Source organism: Pipistrellus kuhlii, unplaced genomic scaffold, assembly GCF_014108245.1.
Source record: "Pipistrellus kuhlii isolate mPipKuh1 unplaced genomic scaffold, mPipKuh1.p scaffold_m20_p_11, whole genome shotgun sequence".
In the NCBI taxonomy this organism is placed as follows: Eukaryota; Metazoa; Chordata; class Mammalia; order Chiroptera; family Vespertilionidae; genus Pipistrellus; species Pipistrellus kuhlii.
This window is the reverse complement of record NW_023425416.1, coordinates 23501319-23520675: the sequence shown is the minus strand read 5'-3', so window position 1 is coordinate 23520675 and position 19357 is coordinate 23501319. Positions and strand designations below refer to the sequence as shown.

At 36.8% G+C, this 19357-nt stretch overlaps 1 protein-coding gene across 3 annotated transcripts in view; it reads left to right on the top strand.

The window, feature by feature from the left end:
* The window catches only part of RASA2 (RAS p21 protein activator 2), a 115532-nt gene extending 98646 nt beyond the window's left edge, over nt 1-16886 (top strand). For 2 of the 3 annotated variants that reach the window (XM_036431268.2, XM_036431267.2), the window contains exons 20-24: nt 10439-10521; nt 11159-11367; nt 12278-12381; nt 12725-12914; nt 14586-16886. In XM_036431268.2, coding sequence (XP_036287161.1) covers nt 10439-10521; nt 11159-11367; nt 12278-12381; nt 12725-12914; nt 14586-14616 — 617 coding nt within the window. In that variant the 3' untranslated portion in view covers nt 14617-16886. Of the gene's footprint in view, nt 1-1760; nt 1773-10438; nt 10522-11158; nt 11368-12277; nt 12382-12724; nt 12915-14585 lie in introns of all 3 variants that reach the window. The other variant, XM_045579224.1, reaches the window with a different exon arrangement.
* Nucleotides 16887-19357: the final 2471 nt, after the last annotated feature.

Sequence of the window (19357 nt, the reverse complement as noted above, 5' to 3'; positions counted from 1 at the left end):
TTTTTTTAAAAAATCCCTGCTGTTATAATCAATAAGAAATAACATTAAGACCTCTTAGAACTTGGAAGTTTCTTTTAACTCTCAGAGCCAAATTGGTAAGAATCATTATCTAATAAATGAGACTATTTTAGTGGTTTGCTCATTAATGTCAATCAAAAATTCTCACAGTTATACCAGATTCATTCTAGACTGATTTAAAGATCTTTTTTTAAAAAAAATATAGTTCTATAGATTGTATTTCCCCTTTGTCTTTCTTGTGCAAATATACCTCTAATGCATCAGTTTTCAGTTTGATTTCTCCAAACTGGAGCTAGAACTTAAATACTTGAAAAATAATCCAAGTACAGAATACTTTTTTTTTTTTTTAATTTATTGTTGAAAGTATTACATATGTCCCCTCTTTTTTCCTTATTGACCTTCCCACTCGCATCACATTCCCCTCTCAGGACTTCACCACATTACTGTCTGTGTACATAGGTTATGCATATATGCATGTAAGTTCTTTTAGATTTTCAGGATAGTCATCCTAATCTTTTACAGCTGTCTCAACCTTATATAAATCAACCTTATTTGTGTAGGTTTCCTTTTTTAAAGCTTTTCAAAGCACTTGCCTAATTTTCAAATAAATAGTAAATCTGTTACTAGGGGACAGACACTTTAAATATATTTTAGTAAATTATAATTATGACATGGAAAATGGCATAAATAGGTTTGGGAACAAACCCAACAGACTTGGAAAACAAAAAAGCTGAACTAATGGAACAGAAGGATACAGGATTAATAGATAATTGCCTAGCAACCACCAGCATTTAGCATCCCATGAACATCATTTAGTATGTTTTACAGAGGAAATGGGGAGTCTTAGTCCATCAAATCTGTTAGGTAAAATAAGAGAGCTTCTGCCTTAAGTTCTGAAATGATAAATACCAAACATAGGCTACTTTTAAGAGAATATAGAGTGCCAAGTAGACTGTTTTTTGAAGAATAGAGTGATAAGAAAAATGTTTTGTTTCATAATTTTTTTGAATGGCCTAGCCAGAAGACTATATATGTCCAAATATATTAGTAAGACATAAGAAACCAAGTGCATTGTATGTTTAGGCATCCAGATAATTTTTATGGCACATAAATATGACTGAAGATCAATAGGCTACATACTTGCCCTTCCAGACAGCATTTCCTTATGCTGAGCATACTTCAAGGGATTTAGAAGTTATAGTGTATGTTCTCACATACATAGTAGCATTCTTAAAATAGTTGTCACAATGTGCCAATTATGTTTACAGGAACGGTACATTGAAATAAAATTTAAGGTGAGTCATTCTCCATGAGTAAATTAGCTTTTTGTTTTTTCTCTTTCTCTCTTTCATTCAAAGTATTTTCTAATCCAAGCCAGTATTATAAAGTCTTTTTTGGTTTTAGACTCTAAGAATCAGATGATAGTTTTGGACCCTTCCCTCCAGAAAAATGCACATACAAACTAGACACAAAACTTTTTACGTAATTTTAGGGAGTTCATAGACCCACAGTTCTATCCAGTAAAATGATTAGGCTGCTCTAGGTATAAAATAGACACATTAGAAGTTACATTGTTTTTAGGCGTTAAGAAATTTAACATATTGGAATGACAGTGGAGGAGTGAACTCTATTATATGAAATTTACTAAAGACTACAATTTTAATCATCCATGTTTGTTGCTTTAACTATTTTGATGGGTTTTTCCAAAATGTATTACATGCTTTCCTGCCTTCTAAAAAAAGAGTTCATTGAACGTAAGTTAACATTTTCTGGATGACTTGGGTCTGTCATTGATAATATTAATCTTATATAATGCTCTGATTTAGTGATGTTTTCAGGGCTGCTATGAGTGTGTGCAGCTGTTTATTCTCCAGCTAAATGCCTTGGACTGCTGTCGCTTTTTGTATTCCTGTGTTTGCTTTATATGTTTTTTCTCTATTCTCTTTATGTTTAGGCTATCACTTAATTTATTATGCTGTCCGTGAACCATAATGTAACATCTCACTTCCACCTCCATCACCCACCTCCATTTTTTAAGGCTAATATACTAGGAGTGAGGATACAGGTTCTCTGTTAAAATTATGCATAAGATTAAAAGTCTTGGATGAAAGACTTCAGGAACTTCCTCTATAAATAAAATACATGGGTTTTGGATTTTCTGTTTGGTTGTTAAGCAAATGTTTTGTTTACTTCCTGTTTCCTTGCTGCTTTCTGGATAGCCACGGCTGCTAGTTAAATCTCTTGCTGCACTAACTACCTGACTTCGGTGTCTGAAAGAGTGCCTCCCAAATTTCCTATAACATAGCTCTGAATCATTGAGTCCCATTTATCCTCTTACTGGAAACTAGCATTCTGAATTTTTCTGCCACTTAGAATCAAACAATATAGTCTTTTCCCAAATTATTGGGAACTGAATTAATAGAATTTTCTCATTTTTAAGGGTATTTCCCAAATAAGTTATTAAACATTTGGTGCCTGCTTAGAGAATTAATTACTAACAAGCAATAGTAAGCAACAAACCTTCAATACAACTAAATAATGTGTGACAAATGAATATTATGGGTCACTCGATCAGTTATCAGTCATGCTTACATTGACAATTTTTTATGGGCCTGTGTGCTTGGATTATGGTTTTATATTGCTGTATTGGGATGCAGTCATCTACCTGTGGAAGTTCTCCTCGTTGTATGTGGGACCTAGGAAGTAATTGGTGTTTCAGCCTCTTCCTGTCTCACCCAGCCTCTCCTTTTGCATTCTCCCTGTGTCACTTCACCAGACTACTCTTGCAATTCTTTAACTTGTACTCTTTTACATTCGTGCTTTTGCATATGAGCTACCTAGAAATCCCCTTTTCTTCACCTGTATAATTTGCTGTCCTTTAGCATCAAATTCAGTGTTCGCTCTTTACAGAAGTCATTGATAAGCCTCCAGCCACCTCAGTTGAGCTATTCCTTTACTATGTTTCTTTAAGGCTTTAGTGATCACTTCCGTTACATAAGTAGTCCTTACTTTTCTCTCTTCCTCTAGTCTTTAAAATCCTTAGTGTTTAGGGCCATGTTTTACTTCCTTCATTAATGCATTAGTAAATGTTTTAAATAAATGGTGTTTTTCAAAAAAGGACATATCTTCTAGATATGTTGTCATTTGAATTATTTTAAGAACCACTGCTCTAGGCTTCTAAACTGTTCACCAAGCATAGTAATAATAGATTATTAACAAATTAATCTCTGATATTTTATCCTGTGTTCTCCCAATTTGATTAGATATTATCTACTTTTGGGAGACCTCACATATTCAGGTACATACATACAGCCTACACAACTTCCATGTGATAGCAAATGTTCTAGCTCATATAGCTTGTGGATGCTGTAAAAGAAATTTTCATGAAGCTTTAAACAGGAATCTTAATACATTTGGGTTGACTTGATTTTTTTTTTTTTTTTTTTTTAATCTTCACACTGTTCTAGGCTTGGAGAACACAGTAGTGAATAAAACATACCAAAATCCTTGCCCTTGTGGATGTTACTATTTAGTAGTAATAGACAATACATACAAAAAAGTACTATGTACCTGTGCACTGAAGCACTGAAAGGTTGCCAATTCAATTCCCAGTCAGGGCAGTATGGAAGGCAGCCAATCTCTCTCTCTGTTCTCTCAGCACGTCCTTGGGGGAGGGTTTAAAAAGAAAGTATGTCTTATATTGGGTAATAATAAATGAGATGGACAAAAAAATAAGGGGAACATAGAATGATGGACTTATTAAGTAGAGTTGCGATATTAAAATTTTTTTTAAATGTCCTAAGACAGTGACATTTCAGCAAAGACCTAGAGATGTTGAGGGAATGTGCCATGTGGATATTTGGTGTAGTAGTAATGCAGATGTAACTAACGGCAGCCAGTATAAACACCCTGAAACAGAAACTTGCCTAGAGTATTCAAGAAACATGAGAAAGCTCTTGCAGCTAAGGAAAAGGAAAGGAGCAAGAGGTAATCATAGAAATGGATATCAAGAGATCATGGAGAAGTTAGACTTTATAGGGCTTTGTGGACCATTGGAAGTCTTTTACTCTTAAGATGGAAAGACATTGGAGAGTTTTAAGCAGAGGAATAACATTTTAATGGGGTTAACCCCTCATGTCGTTGGAGTGCTGTGAGAAGAGTAGAATGCAGGGTTCAAGGAGACCAGTTAAGGGGCTGTTGCAGTAACCCGGGGAGGGGGGACAGGGGGCCAGTTGCTAACAATGGAGGTGGTAAAAATGGATCCCATCCCAGGTCTGTTTTGAAGATAGTACTCACAGGATTTGCAAGAGGATCAGATATCAAGAGTGAGAGAAAAAGGCAGGATCCTCCCACCCCACCCTGCCCAGAAATGTTATATATTTCTTATATAACATAATTCTCTTTTCTGGATTCATTATTTATTTTTCAGGAATTATTTCAGATAAGCTTTATGGCTGATAAATTGTCTGAGTCCTTGCATGTTTTTTTAAAATTTAATAAATCTTTATTGTTCAGATTATTACAATTTTTTTTTAAATATATTTTATTGATTTTGTACAGAGAGGAAGGGAGAGAGATAGAGAGTTAGAAACATCAATGAGAGAGAGTCATCGATCAGTTGCCTCTTGCACACCCCCTACTGGGGATATGCCCGCAACCAAGGTGCATGCCCTTGACCGGAATCGAACCCGGGTCCCTTCAGTCCCCAAGCCGACGCTCTATCCATTGAGCTAAACCGGTCCCGGCTATTACAATTTTTTTTCTCATTTTTTCCCCTTCACCCGCTTCCCACTCCACTCTTTGCCCTTATCTCCTCTCCCCTCCCCCCAGCCTCATCCATAGGTGAATGATTTTTGTCCACTCTCTTCCTGTACCCCTTATACCTCTTTCCCCCTGAGAATTATCAATCCACTCCCATTCTATGCCCCTGAATCTTTTATATCCACCAGTTTATTCTGTTCTCAGATCTTTAATTCGTTTGATTTTTAGATTCATTTGTTAATAGATATGTATTTGTTGTTCATAATTTTTATCTTTACTTTTTTCTTCTTCTTCCTCTTCTTAAAGAATACCTTTAAGCATTTCATATAACACTGGTTTGGTGTTGATGAACTCCTTTAGCTTTTTCTTATCTATGAAGGTCTTTATCTGCCCTTCAATTCTGAATGATAACTTTGCTGGGTAGAGTAATCTTGGTTATAGGTTCTTGCTATTCATCACTTTGAATATTTCTTGCCACTCCCATCTGGCCTGCATAGTTTCTGTTGAGAAATCAGCTGACAATCATATGGGTGCTCCCTTGTAGGTAATTAACTGTTTTTCTCTTGCTGCTTTTAATATCACTTCTTTGTCTTTTGCCCTTGGCATTTTAATTATGGTGTGTCTTGGTGTGGTCCTCTTTGGATTCCTTTTGTTTGGGGTTCTGTGCACTTTCTGTACTTGTAAGTCTATTTCTTTCACCAGGTGAGGGAAGTTTTTGATTATTATTTCTTCAAATAGGTTTTCAGTATCTTGTTCTCTCTTTTCTTCTGGCACCCCTATAATTCTGATGTTGGTATGTTTGAAGTTGTTCCGGAGACTTCTTACACTATTTTCACCTTTTTGGATTCTTTTTGCTTTTCCAGTTGATTGTTCTTTGCTTCTTTGTACTTCAAACCTTTGACTTTATTCTTTCATTCCTCTGGTCTGCTGTTAAGTTTCTGTACAATACTTTTTATTTTAGTCAGTGTATGTTTAATTTCTAATTGGCCCTTTTTCATATCCTCGAGTCTCGTTAAATTTATCAGCCTTTTCTAGGAAATTCTTGAAAACCTTATTACCGTGGTTTTGAACTCTGTATCCAGTCATTTGTTCTCCTCCATTTCTTTCATTTGTGATCTGTAGCCTTGTCTCCTCATTTTTGCTGCTTCTCTGAGTTGGTAGGGTGGCTTTGTGTGCTAGGTGTCCTATATGGTTCAATTGGTCAGCCTCCCAGTTACCTGAGGTGGATACTCTTGGTGCACCCCTTTATGGACTGGTTGTACAGCCTTGTAGTTAAGTCTTAATTGCTGTTGATGTCACTGGGAGGAATTGACCTCTAGGCCACTTGGCTGTAAGGACCTGCTGTGTCTATAACAGAAGAATTGCTGTGCTAGAAACATGCTTATGGGGCAGGACTTGTTCCAGTGGGGCTTTGGTACTCACTGAGTCTGCCTATTGAATGTGTTCCTTATGAGAATAATTGAAATCTTGTCTCATCTCACACAGACCACTAGATATATTAGCTTCTGGATCTCCAATGGGGTGCAGATCAGCTACTGTCTGAGGCCACCCAGCAGGAGCTACAGCAAGAAATGTAGTTTTCTCCTCTTTGCTTGGGGTTTGGAGGTTTTGGAGCTATCTGACCGGAGCTGCAGTTAGTTTGGTTAAGCTGCGACAGGGCAGGCCATTTATATGTAAAAGCTGCTGCTCAGAGCTTGTGTGTATTTGTAGATGTGAGTGGCTAGGTCTCAGGGAGTCATTAGGCTAGGGCGTGGCAAACAGCAATGGCTGCCAGTCTGCCTTTCTCCGTTTTCAAGTCCCCATGTCCCGTGTCCCAGCATAGTAAACAATGATTGCTGCCCACACCTCTGCAAGAAAGTCACCCTCACTTTCCGACCCGATGGCTGACATTCCGGCTTCTCCCTGTAGGAGTCTGGGTCCCCGTGGCTCCCCAGAAACTGGATTTCAGAGTAATTGGAAGCTTGTCTCCCTTCTGTTTGAAAAAAAACAGCGCACCCAGTTGCCTGCTGCCAGCCCGATTCATGCGCCTCTGTACCTCAATTTTCAGCACTATGCTCTTTTCTCTTTCCTTCTACCCTGTTTCCCTGAAAATAAGATAGTGTCTTATATTAATTTTTTCTCCCAAAGTTGCGCTAGGTCTTATTTTCAGGGGATGTCTTATCTTTCCATGCACTAGGTCTTATTTTCGGAGGATGTTTTATTTTTGGGGAAACACTGTAGTTGTAGAACTTCCACTCAGTCAACTTTCCCGTGGTTCTGGGTGATAGATATTTTATCTTTTAGTTGTAGTTTTGAAATTGTTGTGTGAGGCAGCAGTTTAGGTGTTTACCTATGCCGCCATCTTGGTTTCTCTTCCCTTGCATATTTTTAGTGTTTATTTTACCCTAGCTCTTCAATGATAGTTAGACTGAATTTAACATTATGTTTCCTCAGAACTTTTAAGATATTACTCCATGGAATCCTAGCTGGTGGCTCAGTGGATAAAGTGTCAGCCTGGGGTTTGAAGGATCCCAAGTTCGGTTCCAGTCAAGGGCACACGCCCAGGTTGTGGCCCTGATCCCCAGTAGGGGGCATTCATGAGGCAGGCGATCAATGATTCTCTCTCATCATTGATGTTTCTATCTCACTTTCTCTCTGAAATCAATAAAAATATGTATATATGTTTAAAAGGCAATACTCAATGGTTTGCTAGTTTTCATTGTTGCTGGTGAGAATTTTTATGTCAGTCCTCTAATTCTCAATCTTTATTCTTCTTCCTAAAAATTTAAGACTTCCTTTAGCTTTCAAGTTTTGATATTTTACAGTCAACTGTATAGGTATTGACTTTTTGCTTCTATTTGCTCAGTACTTGATGGATCCTTTTCATCTGAAGGTTTCTCCCTGATTCTCTTGGACATTTTCATTGGTAATTTTCTCCTAAACACTATTTCTCTAATGTTTCTGGAATACTTATTAGACAGCTATTGAAACTTCTAAATCTATCCACTCAGGCTCTTAACTTTTTTATTACAGTTTCTTTGTCTTATTTGTACATTCTTTTTTTTTGTACATATTTTTTAGAAAGTCCTCAGTACTCTTCTGTTTTAATAATTTACTTTAAAATTCTGTTTACTGTGAATTAACTCTGATTACATGACAATATATGTGTCTGGGAGCAGTATGCTTTCTCTGTGTATAACATATTATAATTTGTCCAGAAATTAACAAATATAGCAATCCTAGGGTGTGTGAATTCTTTGTATATTCAACAAATCTAAAAATAGAAATTTCCTGCGAAATTTTTAAATTCTCTGTAACCTCTGTGGTGCCCCCTGTAGTGTAGATCGGCACCTACAGATGTGTCTTCTGCCCCATAATTATCACAGTTTCCTTCGATTTTCTCTCTTTGTTGTGCTATGTGTATCTCTCCTTTAGAGTTTGGTGATTTCCTCATCTCTTTGGTGATTTTGTGTTGTGTGTGTGATTTGCTCATATTTGTTCATTTCTTTGGTGGTTTTTGTGATTTGCTCATATTTGTGTTTTACAGTTTGATCACTGCTCGAGTGGTCAGTGGCTTATGGCCCTTGATTGTGAGGGAGGGGCAAGGGTGCTAGTGCTTGTTTCCTGGTGTGGGTGTTCTTCCCTCCTGAGGCAGCTACCTGTGACATGGCACTGCTCTGCAGCCCAGTATGCATCCTTGCTGCTTTAGCCCAGGATATGTGCCTCTGTTGACTGATGCTTAGCGCAAGCTGGGGGGGTAGGGGGAACAGAAGGACCTAATTGGCCCAGCTGTTTCAGATGCAGCTTGCCGACTAATTATCCTTATGTGTGTCTGAGTGTGTCCATTGACTCTGGCTTAAAGATGTCTTCTAACCAGTCCTATTTTTGCAGACATCTTCTACACTACATGTAGTCGCCTGTGGCTTTCTTGAGTTTCCTCCCTCCCCATTTCCCCTGCCATAAATTTGACCTTGTCTGCTTTCAGGAGACTGCTGTTAGTCTTTTCTTATCATCCTGTGCATTTACAATTTGTATTTGTTTAAGTAAAATGTAATTTCCTTAGAAAATTCTGTTTCCCCTTACCACCCAATTTAAAATAACGTCCCAATCTCTATAACATCACTTAAGGTAATTTTCATTATAGCATTCATCTCCACCTAATACATATTTATCTATGTCAGTCTTTCAAGACCTCCTAATAAATGTCAACTTCATTAGGGGCCTATTAGTTCTGCTTACTGCTTAGTCCCAAGTGAGATACAGTGTCTGGTATATAGACACATTCAATACAATAGTTGAATTAGTGATTTTATGTTTTCTTTTTAAATTATATGTCACATTTGCTTGAATTACACAAATTTTTGATTTTCTAATAGGAACTAGGCTTAGCAAATAGTCTATATTAACCTCTCTAAGACAGAAAGCCTTTAATAAACAAATAACTGCCTTTGACCAAAAAGCTATACATTACATGGACTAATGTAAAATGTAAAGGTCTTAACCTCTAGCACTTTAATCTACATGTCATTAAACAGAGTTTGGGGAAAGAAAGTAAAGCTTTGACTTTCTAAGAACAACATTACAAAATGACCAGAAAAAGTCATAATCCTATTTGTTTATAGTTTCTATGATTATATGAAATCAAGTCTGTTCTCATGTAAATTATAAGATGAAGTGCATCATATTCTTCATTCCATATTATTATGGAACTTATTTTTTTAGAGAGAGATGGAGAGAGAAACATCAAATGTGAGACCAAAACATCTATTGGTTGGCCCCTAGGCATAGCACCCCCATTCCCCCCACCTATCTCCCAACCCTCCCAGGATCAAGCCTGTAACCCAAGCTGTGCCCGCCCTGACTGGGAATCAAACCCATAACCTTTTGATACATAGGATGATGCCGAACCAACTGAGCTACCCCAGCCAGGACTGGAACTTCTTTAGCAAACTCAAATTTCCAAATTCTTAAATTGGGTTAAAGATTCACTGTATGAAATAATTTTTTTACTTTTGTTTCCTGTATCTCTTAGAGTTAATTTGGTAGCTCTAGTTAGCTGACCAGCCAACATGATAGTAATGAACAATTTTCAATGAAAAGTCATTATTTTGAGGGTTACCCCTTAATTATATTAGAACACCAGAAAAATTTACCTAGATACAAACAGATTCAATGCTCAGGTAATAACTCCATGAATGAAAATTAAGTTCCGAATAGGCCTCTGTCGCTATTTTTTTTTCAGTCTCCATTTAATATTACAAACTATTATAACATTTTACCAAATTATATTGAATGTTAAGAAAAGATTTATGAGAATTTGTTCTAATCAACTAAGAATGCTTTTTTTAGTATGACCTATGTAAAATAAAAATAATTCTAGGTATATAAAAAATAATTATAATATTTTTATTTTCTATATAGAGATCAAATTTATTTCCACATTTTTTTCTTGAAAATGTTTTAAATTTATACTCAAAGTAAAGAGGAAGTCACTTTATAGAAAATAATCAAAAGTTATCTGTTCCATAAAACAAAGAATATTTATATGTGTGCAGTTTGGAAATCTGTACTTACTTATACTCCTACCATCAAGAAGATGAACTTAAACCTTACAGAATTAGCCTCTTAGCTTTATAATTCTGAGGAAACTATTTTGATTTTGTTGTACTTTTCTTTTTAGGTAAAGATGCACTTTACACAATTCCAGTGAAAAACATTCTTGCTGTGGAAAAACTGGAAGATAGCTCTTTCAACAAGAAAAATGTAAGTACAGAAATAATTAAAGCTTTTTAAACTGCTTATAATTACTTAGTTGAAAAATTTCCAGAGGTTGGTCATTTTAATGTTTGCCATTAATCACTAATACTTTACAATTGCTTTTTAGAACTGTCTTAAAATTGTTGGTTATTGTTGATGGAGTCTGCCTAGCCTATTAAGTTAATGGCACTTTTCTCAATATTACCTGATTAAACTTCTCAGCTTGACATTTAAGTCTTTAGTAATATATTCTCAACCAATCTATGCAATCCTATCTTCTGCTGCCATTCAGTGCATACCATTATATCCAGCCAACCAAGGTGATTTCTTTGTTTTGCTCTATTTCCCACTGCTTTGCCATTATGTATACTTTTCCTCCATCTGAAATTCTCTCCCTTTATTTCTATTTATATGATAGTCCGTTCCTTTGGCCATATGTGGCTTCTAAAAATTATATAGTGGTTAACAGTTTAGTATCATGTGACTCAGATTGTCCTTGCTTGAAAAGGAACAGTTCATAAGCTACTTCAGCAACAGTTATCTAGCCAAGCAAATTATATTTCTGTGATAAACCTTTTTCTGTTTTATACTGTGTGTTGATTTTTAGACTGTCACTAACTTTTTGTCTTATTTGCCTATAAAGATGTTCCAAGTAATTCACACAGAGAAACCACTCTATGTCCAGGCAAATAATTGTGTAGAAGCTAATGAATGGATAGACGTACTCTGCAGGGTGAGCCGGTGCAATCAGAACAGGCTCAGCTCTTATCATCCCTCTGCATATCTAAATGGCAGCTGGCTCTGCTGTCAGGAGACCAGTGAACATGCTCTCGGCTGCAAGCCATGTACTGCGTAAGTTTCTTCCTGATTAAAAAGTAGTGTTTCAAATGTGGTCTATCTGTACAATAGAATATTACTCAGCCACAAAGTGAAATTACATACTTTTATATGCTACGAATACACATGAACCTTGGAAACATGCTCAGTGAAAGAAGCCAGACAAAAAGATCATATACCTTAGGATGATATTTATATAGTGTCCAGAATAGGTTAATTCATAGAGACAGAAAGTAGAATAGCAGTAGCATGGTGCAGGAGGGCAGGAGGGATGAAGAGTGCTAATGGATAAAGAGGTTTTTTTTAGAGTGATAAAAATGTTCTCAAATTAATAGTGGCTGGCACAAGTCAGAAAAAAAGGGTCACGTAAACTTGAGCCAAGACATAAAGGAAAAAGGGCTAAGCATTCTCTTTTTAAAATGTTTTTATGATGTTTTTATTTATTTCAGAGAGAGGAAGTGGGAGAGGGAGAGAAAGATAGAAACATCAATGATGAGAGAGAATCATTGATCAGCTGCCTCCTGCATGCCCCCAACCAGAGGTCAAGACTGCAAAACAGGCATGTGTCCTGACTGGGAATTGAACCATTATCTCCTGATTCACTGAGCCACATTGGCTGGGCTAAGCCCTCTCTTTTCTGATTGCATAGAGCAGCTATTGAATTAAAAAGTAACATGTTACTATTGAGAATGAAGCATAGGTTATGAAAATAATTTCACTTTTAAATTCCTCCTTCTGATTCGAGTTGCATAATAACTAAACCTCTGTTGGCCCTTTTTAATTTAATTACCAAATGTGACTAGATTTCTTAGGTTCCTTCTGCAAAATTCTGTGGTTTTGTTTTTTAGTCTCAAACTGTCAAAAGTGTTTGACATGTTAACAAAGTGAAATTTTTTCAATGTCTTTAATTTCATTTTTACCATAGAGGTGTTCCTGCAGACATCCAGATAGATATTGATGAAGACAGAGAAACAGAAAGAATTTATTCCCTTTTTACCCTCAGTTTACTTAAGCTACAGAAAATGGAAGGTAATGCATGATTAAAATATTTTTATTTAACCACGTTCCTTAATTACCAATTCCTGAAGTATTGCTTTGGCATTATCTCAAAGTTGGAAATAATCATATTTACCAAAATGTTACTTATATGACAAAAAGAGGGAAAATTTCTCATAGATATATTCATGAAGTAAAAATGCTATTTTTGCATAAATGTAAGGATCATAATTAATAAAATGAATGTATTTTGGTTATCTGTGCATTTCCAGGGGAAATCTCCCCAGGTTGAGACACTTGAAAAGTTCTTATTTCTACTACTAATTACATTTATGGAACATAGTTGTCTGATCAGAGATTTCGCTGCTCCTTGTAGAGGCTTGTGGAACTATAGCAGTGTATCAAGGACCACAGAAAGAACCTGATGATTATTCAAACTTTGTTATCGAGGATTCTGTAACAACCTTTAAGACAATTCAGCAAATAAAAAGCATCATAGAGAAGCTAGATGAACCTCATGAAAAGTATAGGAAGAAAAGATCAAGTAGTGCAAAATATGGGAGCAAGTAAGTATTTTTAAGGTACTTTTTAAACATAGTTTGAGATTGCTCTGTGCTCACACCTGAAATGCAGGCCTCCTACCTTCATCATTCAAGACCCAGCTCAGAACCTTCTTCTTGTGTAAGAATCTCCCTGTTCAGTGATCTTTGACTTTTCAGTTCTGGTATCACTTCCCCATGTTGGTGCTGTACTTCATCTCTACTTTTAATGTTATATCCTAACATCCATTAAGTTGAATACTTAGTAGCCTGTTATTTGTTTTGTTTTTACTGATCCTCATCCTCCTCAGTATCTCCCACAGTGCCTTATACATACTTCGTACTAAAAAAAAAAAATTTAAAAAGTGATGTCAAAGTGCCAGAGTACTTTATAGTGGATTTTCAGATCCATCTCAGCTGGAGATGGATACTACAGTGGATAACAACACAACTAACATTTATTAGGAGCTTATTCTAGCACCAGGTACTGTGCCCAGTACTTTACATCAGATCACATAGATTGTTTTTAGCAGCAAGTAACTGAAAATCCCAGTTGAAGTCCTAACCAATAAGAAATCTTTTAATCTCACAAATTGAGTCCTAACTTCTACAGTTGTTTAGCTCACCAGCTCAGTGCTCTCATCAAAGTGCATCCAGCCACTGAGCCTCAACAGGTGATTTCTGTCCCCAGCTGTCCCCTCGTGCTCACAGATGGGCTACAATAGTTCAGAGCCTCACGTTTTTATATAATAGTGTCCAGAGGCAGAAGGAGCTGTTTTATCCTCACCAAGAGAAAAGAACCTTATCTAACGTTAACCCAGTTTCCCCTCGGCTGTAGAACTGTCCTGGACTAGCACTGGAGTCTTTTTCTATTTACACAGAAGTAGATAGGGAGAGGACAGTCCTTAGACCAGCAAATAAGTGTGTGCCACAGGTGCACTCTCTCATTGATCCTCACGTCAGCCTAACGTTGTTACAGTCCCATTTTCAGCTAAAGGAACTGAGGCTCAGGCAAGAGAAGTGCCTTGCCCAAGGTCACACTGCTGACTGGTGAGGGGACTTTGAAACCTGGCCCCATCACTTTAGGTGTGTGTGTTTTTTAAATTATGCAGATTAATAATTATATCTGTGCTTTTTGAACAGTAAAAATCAGTCTGACAGGTATAAATGTTTATGTTCTCCCTGCATCGAAGGCTCAGCATTTTGTAAACATCCTAATCCTGTCTCTTCTACATTAGTGTGATCAGTTCTCTTCCCACAGTATCTTGTGGTTTTGGAGCCCCAGGAAGTTTCCATATGAACCCTAACCAGTGTTGGCCATTCTCAGTTAGTAGGTCCCCACACGCACTATGCCCCTCTCCAGCTCTGTTTTTCTCTATCAAGAAATACTAGTCACTCTTGAACTAAATATTTTACCTGTTCATTTTATTTTCCTTTCCCATAATGTAAGCTCCAGGAGGACAAAAGGTTTTGTCGATTCTGTTCACTGTTGTAACTGTAGCTTCTGAAACAGGGCCTGACATTTAATAGGTGGTTAGGTGGTCAGCAAATATTGGTTGACTTAATGAAATAAGACTTGGCATAAGTGGTTACCAAGGGGAAATTATAAATAATAGATACTATGCGATATTTGTCAGTTTTTAAAATGGTATATTTTTTTAACTTTTGAAAAATGATTTTCTCCTATTTTTTTTCTAGGGACAATCCAATTGGTGGGAAAGCATCTTAGAGTTTGACCAATTGATTCAGAACTGGAAAATATTATTTTTGTTGGAGTTTTTCAATTCAACATATGTTTTGTTTATAGTATTTAAAAATGAACATTGGCTTCAGTGTCATCTGCATTCACTTTGTATTTAATATTTAATAATTGGAATCAACTGTTTGGGGATCCTGTATTGATGTACTGCTATAGAATTTTAAATCCAAGATTCCCTTCATATCTGTGTATTGAAAGCCATGTTTCTGCAACTTTTTTTAAATAGAAAGAATCTTCCTAAAGAAGCTTTGTAACAAAAGGAGAACTCCTCCGCACCATCTCTTTTTGTAACACACTCCGTGTTCTGTGGACTTTTCACTACCATTAGTGCCTGCTCTATACTGCCAGCGTTGTGTTGTTTTCCTAGAAAATCCCAGCCAATAACTCAGAACTTTCCATTTATTTAGTTCACCTAGACCCTCTGCCTCAAAAAAGAGAAAAAAAAAATACAAGATTTTCCTTTGGTCCATTAGTCTTAAAGATTACATTCAGAGCAGCGACAGAAACTTTGGAAACTGCCAGTTTAAAGATGTAAACAGAATTCAGATAGGAGGAACCAGGGAACATGCACTATTGGGTGTATCTTGTTTACATTTGGGATGAATGGTGGCAAATGAAATAAAATGAGACCACTAAATTTTTTTTTCATTGTTTTAAATATCAGGTACTCATTTTCTTGATTTGAGAGTTCAGGTTAATATGACTTCTAAGGACATTTCTTCTGAAAAAGGAGAGAGTAAACAGTGAACGAAGGTGGTGGGAAAATCACTCAACTTCACCTGCTACTCCATGTTGTGTTATATAAGGGCCATCATCAGGACGCCCTCTCCTAGTGTGACTGTTACCAAGTTGAGAGCCAACTCCAGAACAGTCGCCCAGCGCACTTTAATAATCTGGGCTCCCAGACCCAGGTTATGCTTTAGATACTCTGTGGTATCTAATCCTTATGATCAGTTCAATGATCGGTGTTTAAGTGTAGAAATAGTGCTTTCCTGAAAATGTTTATATTTCATTGCTATTTCCTTTCTGCCTGCTAGCCAAATGGAATTTGGGCAAGCAACTGTTTGAATCCTGTTTTATCCTATTAATTTACCTTTATCCTAAAAACCGTAACTGTAAATAAGCAATCGAAGCAGGTTGCCAACTTGAAGTCAAGAGGGACATACTTTGCTTCATCAGTATTAAAAACCACGGTACTTTTATTCTGTCTTTTTAAATTGGAACATTTTCTGAATGTGGTACTTAGAACCGTGGGGTATTTACATGTTTCGGTTTAAAACTGTGACTCATTAATGCAAGCCTGCCTAGTACTGCTTTTTTTGTTTGGCCCCCAAGGGCCTCATTCCTCTGCCGTTACCTGTGAGTACTTTGATTTTTACCACCTGATCTGCTTTCTCTGCCTTTTCCACACTTGAAAAAATATATGGCAGCTCATTTCACCCTAAAAACCTGGAAACCCCAAGAAGGAGAGGAAAGAACGATACAGACTACTCTTGCCATAAATGCCAGTTCTGGTTCTTAGATTAGCCACTTCCATCAGTTAACATTGAGGTGATCTCTTCCTTGTTTTGTTGTTATTGTTCGTTTTGTTTTTTGTTCAACTTTGTGTTTTAATATTCATTTAATAAGATGATGGGCAATAGCAAAGTTTCCACTCCCAGAAATACAGTTTATCAAATTGAATGATTTTATTTGCCAAAGAAATATGTTTATAATACAACAGGTTAATTGTGAAATGAGGCTTTCCTTATTCAAAAAAAAGTGACAAATGCTGTGGTTATGGTCTCTGATTTTGAAGCCTAATTTCATATATTTACCAGAAAGGTTCATTCATACCAGGTTTTAGAAAACAGATTGTGTTAAAAGTAAAAGCACCTTTAATTTGTCCTAACGGTACATACTATAAAGACAGAATGCAACAGAGCTTTTCAGGTGTGCGTGCTGATGTGAAAAATACAGGACCTATTCTCAAGTTAAATTACCAGCCTTGGTTGATATTATTTGCTTCCATTTTTATAACTTGGAAATTAATATGTTGCTAGTAAATATCGGTTTTTACAGTGTCCACTTTTAAAATGTAAGTTATCGAAACTTAATGTAGTGCATTTGTGTAACCATATTGTATTATTGAGAATGTATTTTTATTTAAATTTTATTTTCTTATCAAGAGTATTATAAAAATTAAAAACTTTTGTAACTGTTGCTTAGAAATAACTCAAATAAATTACAAGGAGCCTGTCTGTTCTTTGTGAGACCTTACTTTCTTACTAATTCTTGTTTAAAATAGTACCTTGCTTATTATTAGTAAGGGAATGATGGAAGTGAGGAATTCTCAGTTACTAAGAAAATGAAGCAGTTGGAAATGGCTCAGTATTCTTGCATTTAACCAGGCTGATGTTTGATAGACTGTGGTCATTTTTTGTTATTCATTCAACAGACTTGTTTTGAGGGCCTACCGTGTGCCGTGCAGGGCCCTGTCATTCCTTGGACCATGCACACCTGGTGTTCAGGAACATATTTCACTCCTGTCTGGGTAAATAACTTAGAGCTGATGTTCAGCCTATTTTAGCTTTTTAGAAGAATCTCACATTCTACTCTTCTCAAAAAGGTTGACTCCATAGTCTCTGGTGGCTCAGGTGCCACACCGACTCTGCAGGTGAGCCTGCAACGGAACTCAACTTGCCGTGCATCCTTCTGGGTGTCGGGATTTGATCATGTCCTGCCGCTTTGCTGATTTGTCCAGAGAACATAGAGTGACAGCCCCCAATGCCGTCAGTCACTTTCTTGTACCCCCAAGTTGAGAAGCAAGAATCCTCCCCAGTAGAACCTCAATAGCACTCTGAGCATCTTTAAATCAACCTTCATAAAACGGCCCGAATGACTCCAGAAGAGGTTAAGGTTAATAAGGAAGAAAGAATAAGGTTCTGAATCTCTTAAGGATCTTATTTTATTGAAATACCAGATCCCAGCTCAGACTGGCCCATGTTATCAGAATAGAGCTTGTCAGAAATATTAAAGAATTAGGGTTCCACACCACGATGTAAACAGAAGAAAAAGGGGGGTCATACTTAAGTGGGGTTTCCTCTCCAAATTGTGTGATTCCAAAATGAGAGAGAACTGAGGCTAGGTGGGTCCCTTTATGTGTACACAGAGCCTGGTCTGCTGTGTCTGGTCTCTGCTGTTTCTCTTCTGCTCTAGGCCAATGGCCAGTGCTGACCCGTAGAGAAGAACCCGTCTTGGGTAGACATGACGTGCTTCAAAATAAGCTGTCCGGTCTTTAGAGAGTTGATATCTCATACACATCCTCACCTGAGGTCCAGTCTTTTCATTCTTCGGCATGTCGTTTTGCATTTGACTTCTTAGTTTGGTAACACCACTTACTACCATTTTTTAAGCTTATGCCTATATTTTATATTAACAGCAGAGAAGGTGTAACCCAAGTGTGTCAAACTTATGGCCCACAACGAATATTTTTGCAGCCCAGCCAATGTAACGGTATGTAAGAAACGTTTTAATAAACATTTTGTAACTTAATTTTTACAATATCCTGTTACACATAATTATTAACGAACTGCAACATTCGCTAATGACTGAAGACTATAATCATGTTGCATTCATTTCCCTTACTTGCCTTATGCGCAGGTGCACCATTTCTCTCCACCAATACCAGCAATGAATATTTTAGCAGCTGATTGCCACGCCATTAGCATTGTACTGACTTGTTTGGTGTGTGCAACAGGAAGTATTTCGCTTTCTGAGAACAAGAAAAATAGGTTTATTTGTGTATGCTTACTAATTTGTGGGGTTATTCAGTGTCTGGTAATGTTCAAGAATAAATATTAATTTTTATTAAAATGTATTATTTTTGTTAACAATGACTCACTTATTTCAGCCCTTTGTATTCAGTCTGTCTCTATCGAAATAAACTACATTTCTATGAAAATTCAAGCTTCTGTTTTTTTGCAGCCCACATAAACTTAAACCTTGTTCATTTGGCCCGTGTTAGCCTTTGAGTTTGACATGCTTTTGCTGTAACCAGTTTAATTACTAAAGTCCTGTTATTTAGGTTTTTGCCCTGTTTTTCAAGTCCTCTTTGTTCCATAGTATCAAAATCTTTGTACTTTCTTTGTATTGATCTACTTTTAACATGGAATTCAATCTTAGACACAATATTTTTTGCTTATCAAATAATTCTTTTATCTTTTGTGAACAATATTGAATGTTTTCCCAATTTAACATATTCCTCAGTTCCTCCCAGAACTGAGAAGGCCACACTGCCTGCACTGTCCCTATAAAAAGAAAAAGCCTGGTCAGGTGGCTTGGTTGGTTGGAGCATCGTCCCATCAGGGCACTTGCAGGTTCCGTCCTGGGTGGGGTCATGTACAGGAGTAAGTGATCGATGCTTCTCTCTCACATCAATGTTTCTTTCACCCACTCTCCCTCTCTTTCTAAAATCAATCTTTAAAAAAACACACATATCCTTGGGTGAAGTTTTTTTTTTTTTTTTTAAGACTCACCATTTTAGACAGATTCTCAGTGCAGGGTGGGTAAGTGACCCCTGGAGAGGCATACTAGCATCTCCTGAGAAGATAGCGGGCGGGCTCCGGGGTGGGAAGGCATACGGTTTAAAAAGTCATCGTCAATATTACGATTTTACACTTAAAAATTCAAACCAACATCTGATTTTGTAATTCAAGAAGCAAAAAGGCTC